The sequence below is a fragment of the Macaca fascicularis genome, chromosome 16 (assembly GCF_037993035.2).
Source record: "Macaca fascicularis isolate 582-1 chromosome 16, T2T-MFA8v1.1".
NCBI lineage: Eukaryota > Metazoa > Chordata > Mammalia > Primates > Cercopithecidae > Macaca > Macaca fascicularis.
The window spans coordinates 57,083,557-57,098,796 of record NC_088390.1 but is presented as its reverse complement, the minus strand read 5'-3'; the positions used below and the strand labels follow the sequence as shown (position 1 = coordinate 57,098,796).

The window sequence follows — 15,240 nt, the reverse complement described above, 5'->3', positions numbered from 1 at the left end:
AAGAAGAATATAATTCAGTAGAATAACCAGCTGGGAACAACTTTTTTTTCTTTTTTTTTTGAGACAGGGTCTTACTCTGTCATTCAGGCTAGAGCGCAGTGGTATGATCATGGCTTACTGCAACCTCGATCTCCCTGGTCTCAGGTGATCCTCCCATCCCAGCCTCCTGAGTAGCTGGGACTACAGATGTGCACCACCATGGCCAGCAAATTTTTGTAGAGATGGGGTTTCATCATATTGCCCAAGCTGGTCTTGAATGCCTGAACTCAAGCAATCCGTCTGCCTCAGCCTCCCAGAGTGCTGGGATTACAGGAATAAGCAACCACACCCGGCTGGGAACCACTTTTCTAGAGCAAAATGGGTCACCTTTTAAAAAGTAAACAACAGGCTGGGTGCGATGGCTCACCCCTGTAATCTTAGCACTTTGGGAGGCCAAAGCAGGCGCATCACTTGAGGTCAGGAGTTCGAGGCCAGCCTGGCCAACATGGTGAAACCCTGTCTCCACTAAAAATAAAAAATAAAGGAAAAAACTAGCTGGGCGTGGTGGCAGGCACCTGTAATCCCAGCTACTCGGGAGGCTGAGGCAGGAGAATCGCCTGAACCTGGGAGGCAGAGGTTGCAGTGAGCTGAGATCGTGCCATTGCACTCCAGCCTGGGTAATAGGAGTGAAACTCCGTCTCAAAAAAGAAAAAAAGAAAAATAAAAAAAAAAGAAATGTGTGGGCCAGGCACGGTGGCTCATGCCTGTAATCCCAGCACTTTGGGAGTCCAAGGCGGGCAGATCACTTAAGTTTGAGAACAGCCTGACCAATATGGTCTGAAACCCGGTCTCTACTGAAAATACCAGATGTGCTGGCAGGCACCTGTAATCCCTGCTTCTCCGGAGGCTGAGGCAGGAGAATCGCTTTAACCCAGAAGGCAGAGGTTGCAGTGAGCCGAGATTGCACCACTGCACTTCAGCCTGGGCGATAAGAGTGAGACTGTCTCAAAAAAGAAAAAAAAAAGTGTGAATAATCTTTTATAGATAATAATAATATACATAATCTTTTAAAGATATTTTCCCAATCTGGCAATAATATTCTAAGACTAAAATAAAAGATGCAATATGAAGGAAGCACAGACAAAAGTAAATTCTCATTACATAGCACAGAATTACAGGCCAGACTTCTAAATAGTGTTAGAGATGCCAATCTGTTACGGAGAGATCAAAACAAAATTCAGACAGAATAGGTTCAACTAAGTTGTAAATGTCATTAGTCAAATGCATGGGTTTCATACACTGCTTCTACCACATGCAATACATAGGTCACATGTATCCTTAGGCCTTGTCTGTATTATTGAACCTCTCTCAAACAGGTGGCCCAATCCAGTGTCTCTCTAGGGAGTGCATATGCCACATACATTACTATACACCTTGCTAATGATGAGGATTTAAATACGATGTCTAAGAATAAACATCTCTCTCAACACTTAGTAGTAAAATGCACAATATATAGCAAACAAATACTAAATTAATGAAAAATAACTTTTGGTGGGTTATCAGAGGTCAAAACTGGCGGTTCAGAGACATGTGTTTGGTCTTTGCAGTGGGTATATGGTTGTATCCTCAACTGCCTGCTCCTCAGGCAAGATGACACATAGTCTGTATAAGGCTGATCCCCACTCCTCGATCATATTTTCCCTGCTCCAGGGATTAGTTCAGGGAATGCAGACATAAAACAATTGGTGCATGTACGACATATTCCTGGCCACACAGTTCAGCGAAAGCTCAAAGACTTTCGCTGGCATGTAGTAGATTATACCCACTGCTACTGCCAGTCACCCTTCAAGCACAAGAGAAGCTAGACCTGAGATGTCCAAGAGCGTGGAGAGCAGGGCCAGGACAGAGATGGTGTTCTTACTCTAACCACTGGCTTGCCGGATCAAGCTACCTTCAAACCCATCCTATACCCTGTCAATACAGTTACATAAGCAAATAAATCCCCTTTCCTGTTTAAAAGCAGGCAACTTAAAAGTAAAGAGATTTTTATGTTAAAATCTAGATTTCTTGCTTTTCCTGAAAAATCAGAAAATCTGGCAAGGGTCAGTCCTTACTCATGCATAGCTATAGTTAGCTGGAGCTGAGTAGCCAGCATCTCTTTTAGAACACTCACTAGTTTGCCAAGCAGTCACCAGTCATTCCATTTATGGGTATCATTTATAACACTGGCCTTCTTTATTTATTTGCATTACCCTATAGCTTGAGTTTGCTGATTTCTGATACACTCATTGAATTAATTCAACAAATATTTAGTGAGTACCTATTATGTGCTAGGCACTGGGAAATACAGTAAGAACAAAACAAAAGTCCCGGCCCTCATGGAAATTACATTCTTTTCAGTGTCCCATAAAAACAAACAAAACAGACAACTTCAGAAAAATTTTTATAGCTAGACGTATTCTTCCTCACCATTTCAGTTTATCATTGGCTCCTGATGAAAAGGTAGAACTTTTAATGACTTCACCCATTTCCTCCCGGCAAAAGCTAAAGTTATTGATGGTCCACATGTAGGAGAATTTTACTACCTTGATCTGTTGACAGAAAAACAGGAAGGAATTAAACAGGAAGTGGACAACCTGAAGAAAAAGGCTGAAGAGCAGATTATCATTTCCCCTCCCTCCCTCTGCATGATCCTGATAGGAAGATAGCAGTTTTCAGGTTTTTCTCACCTTAGGTTCCTCATCCACATTTTAAGAAATCTCATACTGACCAATAGCTTTTATAACTTTTTTCAGCTGCTGAGAACACTGGATGGAAAGTGAGAGAAACATAGACAGGGAAAAAAAAAAAAACCCAAAAACCCACCACCACCATGGACAGGGCTGGGAAAGCATATGATAAAACTGTACTTAAAATGGGTCTCTGTTACTAAAATGGTGATGTCACTGCCTGGGGTTGCACATCTCAAACTTGTTTCCCCAACAGAGGAAACTTAGAACACACTTTCATCAAGGGCAATGTAACCAGATCTAGTTTCAAAGATTCCCCCTTTCAACCTCCACTGAAAAACACTAGCCTAGGGAATTTAGATTCCACATGGAAAACTAAGGCACCTGAGGCTAACAAGTACTTTATCTATCAGCTCTTTGGCAGTTTGTTCCAGAGAAAGCAGGAAGTCCAATGTGGAAAAGCAATCCTACCCCTTTCGTCCACCAAATCCTCCCCAGATGTAAGATTCACAGGGTGAAAACGTCAACTTACCTGTGTGTAGCACCAACTCTCAGCTACGGGGCCACTCGACATTTCTGCCGGAGGTGGAGGACTTGGAACCCTTGACATCGCCAGTTTGAAGGTTAAACGAGATTTCCAAAGTCAGGGAGCAAAGATTTCTGTTCCCTCTTCACCCTGGTCAGATCCAAGAGCAAGAAGACTTTATTAAATTATTGAGATACTATCCTAACTATTGTTTGACCTGCTAGAGACTGGAAGTTTTGTCTCCATATTGTTTGAGTGGCTCCTTACCATTGAGGTCCTAATTTTTTTTTTTTTTCCCCTGAGATGGAGTTTCACTCTTGTTGACCAGACTGGAGTGCAATGGTGTGATCCCGGCTCACTGCAACCTCCACCTTTCCTGGGTTCAAGTGATTCTCCTGCCTAAGCCTCCTAAGCTGGGATTACAGGCATGCACCACCACGCTTGGCTAATTGTGTATTTTTAGTAGAGACGGGGTTTCTCCATATTAGTCAGGCTGGTCTTGAACTCCCGACCTCAGGTGATCCACCCGCCTTGGCCTTCCAAAGTGTTGGGATTACAGGCGTGAGCCACCGTGCCCGGCTGAGGTCCTAAATTTAAATGTTAACATCAGAGAAGACTATCTAATGTAAAGTAGTCACCTAGTCACAATTATATCACCCTATACCTCTGCACAATACTCAATAACTATATTGCTGAATGAATTTACTCGAAGGGTATTTAAAGTGTATCTATGAAAAGGCTGCCTGAAGAGGAGACAGCATCATTAACACCAGACATAACTTGCCATGGGCTCCTTCCTTTGGGGTACAAATACTCTACTCCTAAAGCAAAATGACCTTGTTACCCTCTCTAAGTTTGCTTCATCTTCTCCTATGCTTCACTGCAAACTTAAGGAGCCTTCTATTCCTCAACCCATTGCTAGCTGCTCTCTTGAAGGGGAATATTTTTACACCTTTCTTAGATGTATTCCTTTCTCTGAAGCATTCGTGATCTCTCCCTGCTTACATTCCTGTCACCACTTGATATTTCAGATTCTTCTCCTTGCTCTGTTTTGTGATCATTCCTCAGTTTCTTTTACTAGATTATCTTCGTCCACTGTTGCTCCCCATGGTTTAATCCTCAATCATTTTCTCAATCTACATTCTCTTTATGTCAATTTTTTGTTTTTTCATCAGTCAGACATATCTTTATGGCAATTTCATCCATCCCAACAATGTCAAATTTCTACCTTTATACAAATGTTTTCCAAATCTCTACAACTCTCACCTCTCTCATAAGCCTCAGACCATTCTCCAATAACTGCTATATATCTCAATGGGGTGTCTCAGTAGCAAATCAAATCCAACTCAAAATTCTTCCCTCCAAAGCCTTTCTAAATACCAAAGTCATTCAAAAAACTGGTGAACTTGGGGATGAGGGAGTAGACTGGGGAGATGTAGGTTCAAGGGATACAAAGTTGCAGATGGGTAAGATTAATCCATCTAGAGAAGATCGACTGTACAACATGAGGGCTATAGTTAATAATATTGTATTGTATAATGGAAGTTTGCCAGAAGAGATTTTAGGTGCTTTTACCACCTACGCGTGCACACGCACACACACGTACACACATACGTGCGCACACACACGTACACACAAAAGGTAACTGTCAGATAATGGATATGTTAATTGGTTTGACTATAGTAATCATTTCACTATGCATATGCAAATCAAAATATTATGTTGCATACCTCAAATATATACAATTTTTACTTTTTTTTTTGAGACAGAGTCTTACTTTGTAACCCAGGCTGCAGTACAGTGGCTCGATCTTGGCTCACTACAACCTCTGCCTCCCAGGCTGAAGCAATCCTCAGCCTCCTGAGTAGCTGGGACAACAGGCATGCACCACCATACCACCTTGCTAATTTTTTGTATTTTTTTGTGGAGACAGGGTTCTGCCATGTTGCCCAGGCTGGTCTTGAACTCCCAGACTCAAACAGTATGCCCACCTTGACCTCCCAAAGTGCTAGGATTACAGAGATGAGCTACCATGTCTGGCCACAATTTTTTTTAATTGGTGAATTTGGTTACAATTTCTAAGCACCATAATAAACAAAGACAAAAGACTACAAAAAAAAAAAAAAAAAAAAAAAGCTTGTAACGTATGACAAACAGACTGAATAAAAAATTGATATATAAATTGTTTCTGTGAAATCAATTGGGTGTATCTAGTACAGTGGAAAATACATGTACCCTAAAACTTACTAATTCCACTTTTAACAATACATGTGCTACAGCTGTGATTCTGAAGTGTAGAGTGGACCAGAATCTCCTTTTAAACAGATTGCTGGCCCCACCCCCAGAGTTTCTGATTCAGAGATTTGGGATGGGCCCAAGTTTGCATTTCTAACAAGTTCCCAGATAATCCTTTGAGAACTGCTGCCCTAGAGAAACTCTACATGTGGCCACAAAATACAGACAAGGGTTTTCAATGTGGCACCGTTAATAACAGTGAAAAACTAGAAACAAACTAAAAATCCTTTAGTAGGGGAATAGATAACTAATTTGTATTATTTCCATATAATGGAAAACTATACTTCAGAATTTAAAATTAATGAACTAGGCTGGGCGCAGTGGTTCACACCTGTAATCCCAGCACTTTGGGAGGCTGAGGCAGGCAGATCACCTGAGGTTGGGAGTTTGAGACCAGCCTGACCAACATGGAGAAACCCTGTCTCTACTAAAAATGCAAAACTAGCCAGGCGCGGTGGCTCACGCCTGTGATCCCAGCACTTTGGGAGGCCGAGGCTGGCAGATCACGAGGTCAGAAGATCGAGATCATCCTGGCTAACACGGTGAAACCCCGTCTCTGCTAAAAATACAAAAAATTAGCTGGGCGTGGTGGCGGGCACCTGTAGTCCCAGCTACTCAGGAGGCTGAGACAGGAGAATGGCGTGAACCCGGGAGGCAGAGCTTGCAGTGAGCCGAGATTGCGCCACTGCACTCCAGCCTGGGCGATGAGCACGACTCCATCTCAAAAAATAAAAAAATTAAATTTAATTTAAAAAAATGCAAAATTAGCCGGCTGTGGTGGCGTGCGCCTGTCATCCCAGCTACTCGGTAGGCTGAGGCAGGAGAATCGCTTGAACCCGGGAGGCGGAGGTTGTGGTGAGCCGAGATTGCACCATTGCACTCCAGCCTGGGCAACAAGAGCGAAGCTCCATCTCAAAAATTAAAATAAAATAAAATAAAAGAACTAGATCTACAGCACCATGGCCATCAAACACAGCGCTAATAAAAAAAAAGCAAGTTTAGGAATGACATGTACAGTATATTATTTATGCAAATTTAAGGTTTATATATGATGTAGTAAAAGTAAACAACAACAACAACAAAAACCCAGCCTTGACAGCCTATATATCAGTTTCATATTGGGAGAAGCAGGGAGGAGGAGGAGACTGGGAAAATAATATAAGATACTTCAAGTTTATCTCTTGTGATTCTTTTAAAACAAGGATACAAGGAAAATATGATAATACAAATATCTGTTAATTAGGGATGACAGGTACTTGGGTATAAACTACTTTTTGTAGTGTTCTGCATTATTTTTATTGTTTTGATATTGGAGCAATTGTGTAAGGATGTATTCCATTATATCACACATCTCTGGTTTATAATATACAAGGGAGAAATTTCCTGAGCACCTAGTTTGTTTTCAAAGGCCAAACAATATGAATCTTATAACTGATCATGTTGCCCTCCTTGCTTGGCTACTAGGAAATCCTGAGACAAGTTTGTGACTCATCTCTTAAAACTGTAAGCCCATATGCCTGTTTTATATGCTATATTTTATACAGGATCATATGTTCATTCTATAATAGTTTTATTTTCTTAATTATTCCCTTTGATATAATTCTCTCAACTTTTAATCTTTTATATGTTAAGTATTTTTGGAATCTGCCTCAAATCCTTTGCAGAAAGAGGTATAACATGGTGGCTCATGCCTGTAATCCCTGGACTTTGGAAGGCCAAGGCAGGCGGGTCACCTGAGGTCAGGAGTTCAAAACCAGCCTGGCCAACATAGCGAAACCCCATCTCTACTAAAAATACAAAAATAAGCCGGGTGTGACAATGCACACCTGTAATCCCAGCTACTTGGGAGGCTGAGACAGAGAATCGCTAGAACTCAGGAGGTGGAGGTGAAGGTGGAGTTTGCACTGAGCCAAGATGGCGCCATTGTACTCTAGCCTGGGAGACAGAGGGAAAAAAAAAAAAAGTAACAACAAATCACACAATAACTCAACTCACAAATATTCACTGATTCACTGACTACTTAAATAATAAACAAGGAGATTAATAAACTACAAGTGCGCCTTCACAGAGTAATACTCATAAATAGATGTTATTCCCATGGTCATAAATGCTATCTTACAGGAATTGACCTTTTTTTTTTTTTTTTTTTTGAGACGGAACCTCACTCTGTGGCCCAGGCTGGAGTGCAGTGGTGATCTTGGCTCACTGCAAGGTCCGCCTCCCAGGTTCATGCCATTCTCCTGCCTCAGCCTCCTGAGTAGCTGGGACTATAGGCACCCGCCACCATGCCCAGCTAATTTTTGTATTTTTAGTAGAGATGGGGTTTCACCGTGTTAGCCAGGATGGTCTCCATCTCCTGACCTCATGATCTGCCGGCCTCGGCCTCCTAAAGTGCTGGGATTACAGGCATGAGCCACCACGCCCGGCCAGGAATTTACAATTAAGGCATCTGTGAAATCACAGATGAAGCTAACATGGTGTGCTATCTCACTTAAGCTAGCAAACTAAGCACTGCAGTGGCATTTGGGCTTCCCTGGCTTGTGTAATTCATGATTCCATGATAACATGAAGAAAAGAGGCCAAATGCTACTGTGGTCACCTCCAAGACAGGCTTGCATTTGATGGAAAACACATTCTCAAAGAACTGTTTTATTTTTCCATTAATGAGTAAGTATAAATTAGCTAATTTTACAAATCCCAATTATCATTAATGGCCAGAGTGAAATTTCAAAATTCCTACTTTGGGAGAGGGTGCAATGAAGGTTTGATTTTATGCGTTAGTTAGGAACAAAAAATTTGGCTCTGGAGAGGTGGATTATAGGCACAGCTCTACACTGAGTAATCATAAAATACTAATTTGAACTTATTTTGAGGTTAAAAAAACTTCAAACTTATCTAACAATGAACAATTTATGAATTACCTAAGCCCAGGGAAAGGCCAAATTTTAATAATCAGTTTATTTTAATGCCTTAATTGTTGCTACTGATCCTTGGTTCATTATTATAACCAGAAAAAAGAAAATACTACTTTGATCTTGACCATTTTTTCCCAGCTTTTTTGCTTCTGACTTATTTTGTAGCTACATCTTTTCCTTTCTTCTAATTTTTAAAAATCTCTAACCCCACAGCCAGTAGAACTGGAGAATCTGTCTCAAACTCTGAGGAGCTCTAACCACACAACCTGCTGTGAAGGAAATTGACTAGGACAGCACAAGTCTAATTAATTTCACTCATAGCAGGAACCATGGGCAAAGTGTTCATCAGCAAAGTAGTCTAGTGCTACATGAACTCTCTAGCACTTCATGCCAACCGCTGCAGATGACCAGCAGAAAAAAATTTTAGAAAAGAGGAGATCTACCTGAGGGTTAGAGTTTGAGAACCTCTGCAGTAGACAACTAAAGCCAAAATATATTGCTCCTGCCTTCAAACAGTTAAGACAGTCTGTCTGCATTCTCTATTGAGAAATTTATTTTCCAAAGCTTACCAAACTTTCTAGTACGCTCAAACTCTGAGGCTGAACATACACCACCATTTATTTTCCTGCTTACTCTATTAAATTCTGACCTGTGAGAACAGACCTCTTCGAGTTACATTAAAAAATACACTTTAAAATATCTCTGTCAACTGTAAATCTGCTTAATTTCCAATGAAGGTATTATCAGCTAGCAACTAATAAAAATCTCTAATGGAATGCTTCCTAGTGGGTATTATAAGACCATGAAGTCATTAACCAGTTTTGATGTGATTCAAGTCAACAATATAATTTCTAACTAGAATATTAAACTTTGGAGGACAGACAGAAGGACAAACAAAAATGTGTTACAGGTTGAGCATCCCTGCTCTGAAAAGTTCCAAAATCCAAAAGTTTTTGAGCACTGACATGACATGCTCATTGGAACACTTTGGATTTCAGATTAGGAATGTTGAACCAGTAAGTATGCAACAAAACTATTCCAAAAAATCTGGAAAAATCTGAAATCCAAAACACTCTGGTCCCAAGCATTTCAGATAAGGGGATATTCAACCTGTAATGCTGTTGTGATGCACAGATAATGCTTTCAACTCAACCTACGGTGCATTTCTTTTCTGCCTTCTTTTATACTTATGAACACTTCTGCTGACTCCTGTAGACTTTAAGCTCCTTAAACAGAAGCTGCAACTGTTTTATCTATCCCTTACCACCTAGCACAGCCTGCCTGGAACTCAAGGCATTCAGTACAAATACTCTGATGACGGCCAGGCGTGGTGGCTCACGCGTGTAATCCCAGTACTTTGGGAGCCCGAGGTGGGCGGATCACGAGGTCAGGAGTTCGAGACCAGTCTGATCAACATAGTGAAACCCCATGTCTACTAAAAACACAAAAATTAGCCAGGCGTGCTGACACGTGCCTGTAGTCCCAGCTACTCAAAAGGCTGAGGCAGGAGAATCGCTTGAACCTGGGAGGCGGGGGTTGCAGAGAGCCGAGTTGGTGCCACTGCACTCCAGCCTGCAACACAGCGAGACTCCATCTCAAAAAAAAAAAAAAAACTCTGATGACTGAAACACTCATCCAGTTGCATTCAAGTTCATTAAGTTTTCTGGGTTTTTTTCACATATCTCTAAAACAGCCCTTTGAACAATGCTGAGTATATCAGATTTGCAATGTAATGAGAATAATTTGTTATTTCAGATAAATTATATTACAAAGCCAAAAACTCCCAGCCTGGTACCTCTAATCCCAGTCCTGGTAAAAGTGAGTTTTTCATCCAGTATCAAGTATATATTTATTCTACAAGAGGACAAAGCCTTGTTATAATTTCATTTTGAAAACAAAAATCAGTAACTAATCTGAACTAAACTCTTACATAATCAGAATTCTTTCAAGATAGAAGAGAAATTCCCTGTATAATAAAGGAAAATGTCCCAATAGTTTATTTTGCAGTATTTACAGAGCTAGGCTGGAACACCCTCTGAAAAGTGTTACATAGACAGCTTGTGCAGTCACTTTTTAAATCTTTCACTTATTTCCCATGAGCATTTCTCCATCATCAGTCGAATCTACTTATCCAGAGAATTAAAAAAAAATCAACCAGTTAACAGAGAGAGAGGCATGAATCTCATACATGATATCTATGACTTAGCCTTACTTATATCCATCAGTTTTAAAATGACAGGAACAAGATTGTGAAGACATTAGACTGAATCATGAAACTGTTGTTTTATATGACAAAAATAGTTGAATATCAGCAATTTCATGTGGTTCAACATAATACACAGCATATACAAGCTAGATGGCTGGGAACATACTTCTTGCCAGAGAATGGTCTGTTAGGGACTTTTAAAAAGCCTAACTCTCTGTTTTCCTCTGGTTTAAAGCTTTGCACAGTTTCCAAGTAAAGAAAACCCCAGTGTTGTAACTATTTTCAACCCGAGATGTTTGCATTTTCCAAAACAGAAGATGCCAAAAAGATTAATGACAACTGAACAAAAACAAACAAAAAAAAACTACAAGATTTTTGTATACTCATTTTTGAGAAACTAATGTGTCCTAAAAGGAGCCTTTGGTTTCTTCTGTTATAGTGTGCTCAATCATATATAGCCCAGGAGGTAATCTTTTATTTCTCATTACCCCAAGGGTAGTTATTAAAGGTCATACTGACTTCTATTGTTGCAAGGTTTACATGACTTTTGAATATTTGTTATGAGTAAACTTTCTGCAGTTCAATCTAGTCCAACAAAATACTAAATACACTTAAAAAATTTTTACAGACACTGCTTAAAACTCAGGGTTTCAGACAGACCTCAATCAGCAAAGGAAAGACTGAGGTTCTCTTATGTCTTTTATCAGGTTCACGCTTTGTAAAACTTTACAAATTAAGGATGCCTGTTTTTCTGTTGTTGTTGTTTTCTTTCTTTTAAAATTAAAAAAAAAAATTTGTAGAGACAGGGTCTTGCTATGTTGCCTTGACTGATCTCAAACTCTTGGCCTCAGGCAATCCTCCTACCTTGGCTTCTCAAAGCACTGGGATTATAGGCATGAACCACTGTGCCCAGCCTGTTTTCATTTTTTAAATTCTTAAACATTGCACCTACAGGGGGATTACTAAGTGAATCTAGAGATCAAGAAGAAAAAAGTCAACAACAGTCTTACAGAAAAACGGGCAAAGAACAACCAATGGTGTACAGAAATGGAAATACCCAGTGGTTCTTAAATATATGAAAAGATGTTCAACTCTCATTCAAGATAAAAATGCAAATTAAATCACACATTGATTCACCCACTGAATTGGCAAAGATCAAAATGTTTGATAACACTTACCCAGGGTAAAGACAACATTTCTGGTTGGAGTATAAATTGTTACAATCTCTGTGAAGGGCAATGTCTATCAAAGTAAAAAATGCACATCCCCTTTAATCCAGCAATTTCACTTCTAGAAATGTATCCCTACTGATACATTTTAAATGACAAATATAAAAGGTTTTTCACTGTGGGACTATATATAAACACATGAAAATGGAAATAACCTAAAAGTTCATCAACAGTGGATTAAATAAACTATGATACAGATAATGTAATAATACGCATCTCTTAAAAAAATAAGGAAGCTCTATTTTTTAATAGAAAATGTATATTTGTTTTAACATATAGAATATCTCCGAAAAGACACAAGGCTCTAGGGATGCTGGTTACTCCCATGGAAGGAAACTGGGTACACCTGAGTGGGAAGAAATCCCACTGTATTCCTCTTAATACTTTCTGAATTTTGAACCATGTAAATATGTGACCTATTCAAATAGTAAATTTAAAAATTTAAAAAGGAATTAGCAGCCTTTACAATTAATTTTTCCAAGTTGTGAAGAGGCTTATACATCAGACTCACATGAGAGACAAGAAAGGAATTCTTCAGTGGCCTCCATTGCTATCTGAGTAAAATCAACCTTTTCGTCATGACCACCATGGCCTCAGCATACCTCCCTGACCTTCTCTAACACTCTTCTCAATCCTGATGTTTTAGTCACTCAGGCCTTTAACTCTAATCCACAAACACGTTGGGCTCTTTCCTTAGCCCACAAAGCTCTTTCTTCCCTCAGGTCTTTTTATAGGTCGGTCCTTCTTGTAATTTAGGTCTCCTATCAAATGAAGTTATCTTCAGAGGGGTCTTCCCTGACCACCCAGTCTGAAGCCGCTTCCACTTCTAGCCTGTTCCTCTCATCACACTGCCCTATTTTATTTTCTTCTTTATTACCACTACCTGAAATTATCTTGTTTTTATTTTTTCACTTGTCTATTGTGCTCCCTACTAGAAGTTAAGCTCAACGAGAATAGTATCCCCCTGTGCCTAGTATGGCCTAACAGGCACTCAGTAAATATTTGTTCAATGAAATTCTGGTTGAGTAACTAGACTCCTTCTCTTTTGGGATCATTTTTCCCTAATGAGTTCTAGTTAATAAATTAAAGTTTAGAAGTTGTTGAATGAATGTAGCTACAGGAATCCAGGCATACTTTTAAAACAATAAAACATTTTAAAAGGAAAACTATCAAGTCACTCCAACTTTAAGAATTTATTGAGTACATTACAAAACTATACTCTTCCCTGATTAAAAATTTTTTCAAATTCAAGAAAACAGAAGAAAAAGGAAACCTACAGAGCTATGGGGGGGAGTTCCTGAATCCACAAGACAATAGTGAGAAAAGTACATTTCCCAGAATAAGTCAATCCTGGTTACAGAAGTACCATTACAGCAGCTGTCAGGAACCTAAGCTAAACTCTAAGTTATTTCAAGTTAAATTCTTTTTTTTTTTTTTTTTTCAGAGTTTCACTCTTGTTGCCCAGGCTGGAGTACAATGGCATGGTCTCGCTTCACTGCAACCTCCGCCTCCCGGGTTCAAGCAATTCTCCTGCCTCAGCCTCCCAAGTAGCTGGGATTACAGGCGCCCACCACCACGCCCAGGTAATTTTTGTATTTTCGGTAGAGACGAGGTTTCACCATTTTGGTCAGGCTGGTGTCGAACTCCTGACCTCAGGTGACTCACCCACCTCAGCCTCCCAAAGTGCTGAAATTACAGGCGTGAGCCACTGCACCTTGCCTCAAGTTAAATACTACATATTACAATAAAATTCTAATATATTGATTGAGGGAAATCCTTAGCATCTACTTTTATTTGTTATATTGTTTTTGTATCTGACACTGGGTTTGATTCTGGATGTATGGAGAAAAGATAACTAACATTTATTAAATACAGATCAGTGTAAATATGTACATATGTAAAAACATGACTAGGCATATAACTAAATTTTTTCTATATCAGGCTAAGATATAGAACATATTTCTGTCATAGCCAAATATTTCTCTAATTAAGAGCTGAACTGCTTTGTAACTGTTGTATATAAGGAAAACCTAGAAACAAGCATAGTATTATGTGTTCAAGTCAGTACTTGTAGGATTTTCCCAGTTTACAGGTATCTCTAAGTATAGATTCTAAAATGATTGTGAGGATTAGATATGCACTTGTACATAAAAAGGCTATTTCTCCTTCCTCTCCTCAATCTGTGTTACAATTTTATAGAAATGCCTAGCCAGTAAGGCTCATCTAGATAGATCAAGTCAAGCTGAAGATGAATAAGAAGGTACATGACTCTCAAGTCACTAAACCCAATAGGATAACAACAGAATGCTCCGACTCCCAAGCCTCGGTGTGTGCTGGCAGTTTACAGGCTTACTGCTCTTCTTTCAGGTTATAAATAACTACAAACCGTCCTTGTCCCCAAGGAGACCTTAGCAGCCAGCTCAAAGGTTAAAATATGGAATAATTCTCACTTTGGATGCAACTTTTCCAGACAGCAAAAAAATCAAAAAAGCAGAAAATGTAATGCCAAGTTAAGTTAGGGCAGGGGGATCATTCCCTTGCCCTAGAAACTATCCACTGTGTAACAGTTATTGATATAAACATGTTAGCATAATTATCTACCCCAAAAATATGTCCAGGAAGAATGCAATGCATCTCTGCTCCAAATGCTGAAGTTTGTCTTAGAAAGGGGCAGCTGCCACTCAACCACCTTGCAGGAGTGCAACTCCCTGGACCTTAAAAAGACTTCTTGAATTTTTGTTTTGCTTTTAATTTAGGCACAAAGGACTACTGAGCTAAACACATCCACATAACAACATCAGAGGAAAAAAATTCCTCTGTCTCCATTTGGATGGAGGATCCAGCAGAATAATGGCCGCAACAAGCACAGGTTTCACAAGATCTGGGTTAATACCATCAGGTGACATGCTGCTGTTGTTAATTACAGAACCCCTGCTAGGAAGAAAAACTCCTCCAGCTGCTTTAAAAAAAAAAAAAAAGAAAGAAAGAAAATAGGGTTCCTCAGATTAGACTTTTCCACAATGGGAAATACCTGAAATGGAAGGACAGGAATCCGGATCAGGAAACAAACCTGATTACAAGCGGCTATTTCACTTCAAAGTGGGTCTCAGTTCCAAAAGAGAACATCTTTAGAAATGAAGTCAGAAAGGCAAATGCAAACAATCAACAACCTCGCCATTCTCACAAATTAGAATCGTGTGTTGATTCCACTAAATGTCTTGGGGACAAATCTTTAGGGCCACAAAGAGTGAACTTGGGAAAGATGAAGATTTTAATACATCCCACATATTATAAAAGATGCCTCCTCTAGGTTGAGAAAATTTACTTATTCTAAAGAAGAGCTGAAAAAAGAATCAGAAAA

The 15,240-nt window shown here is 39.6% G+C and overlaps 1 protein-coding gene across 8 annotated transcripts in view; it reads right to left on the bottom strand.

Annotated features, from left to right (window-relative positions):
* SPOP (speckle type BTB/POZ protein) overlaps positions 1–15,240 on the bottom strand; it is an 83,013-nt gene that overhangs the window by 21,388 nt on the left and 46,385 nt on the right. For all 8 annotated transcript variants that reach the window (XM_065531360.2, XM_045374971.3, XM_015438232.4 and 5 more), the window contains 2 exons: positions 3,241–3,384; positions 2,449–2,570 (listed from right to left, as the gene is read on the bottom strand). In XM_065531360.2, coding sequence (XP_065387432.1) covers positions 2,449–2,570; positions 3,241–3,318 — 200 coding nt within the window. In that variant the 5' untranslated portion in view covers positions 3,319–3,384. The remainder of the gene's footprint in view (positions 1–2,448; positions 2,571–3,240; positions 3,385–15,240) is intronic.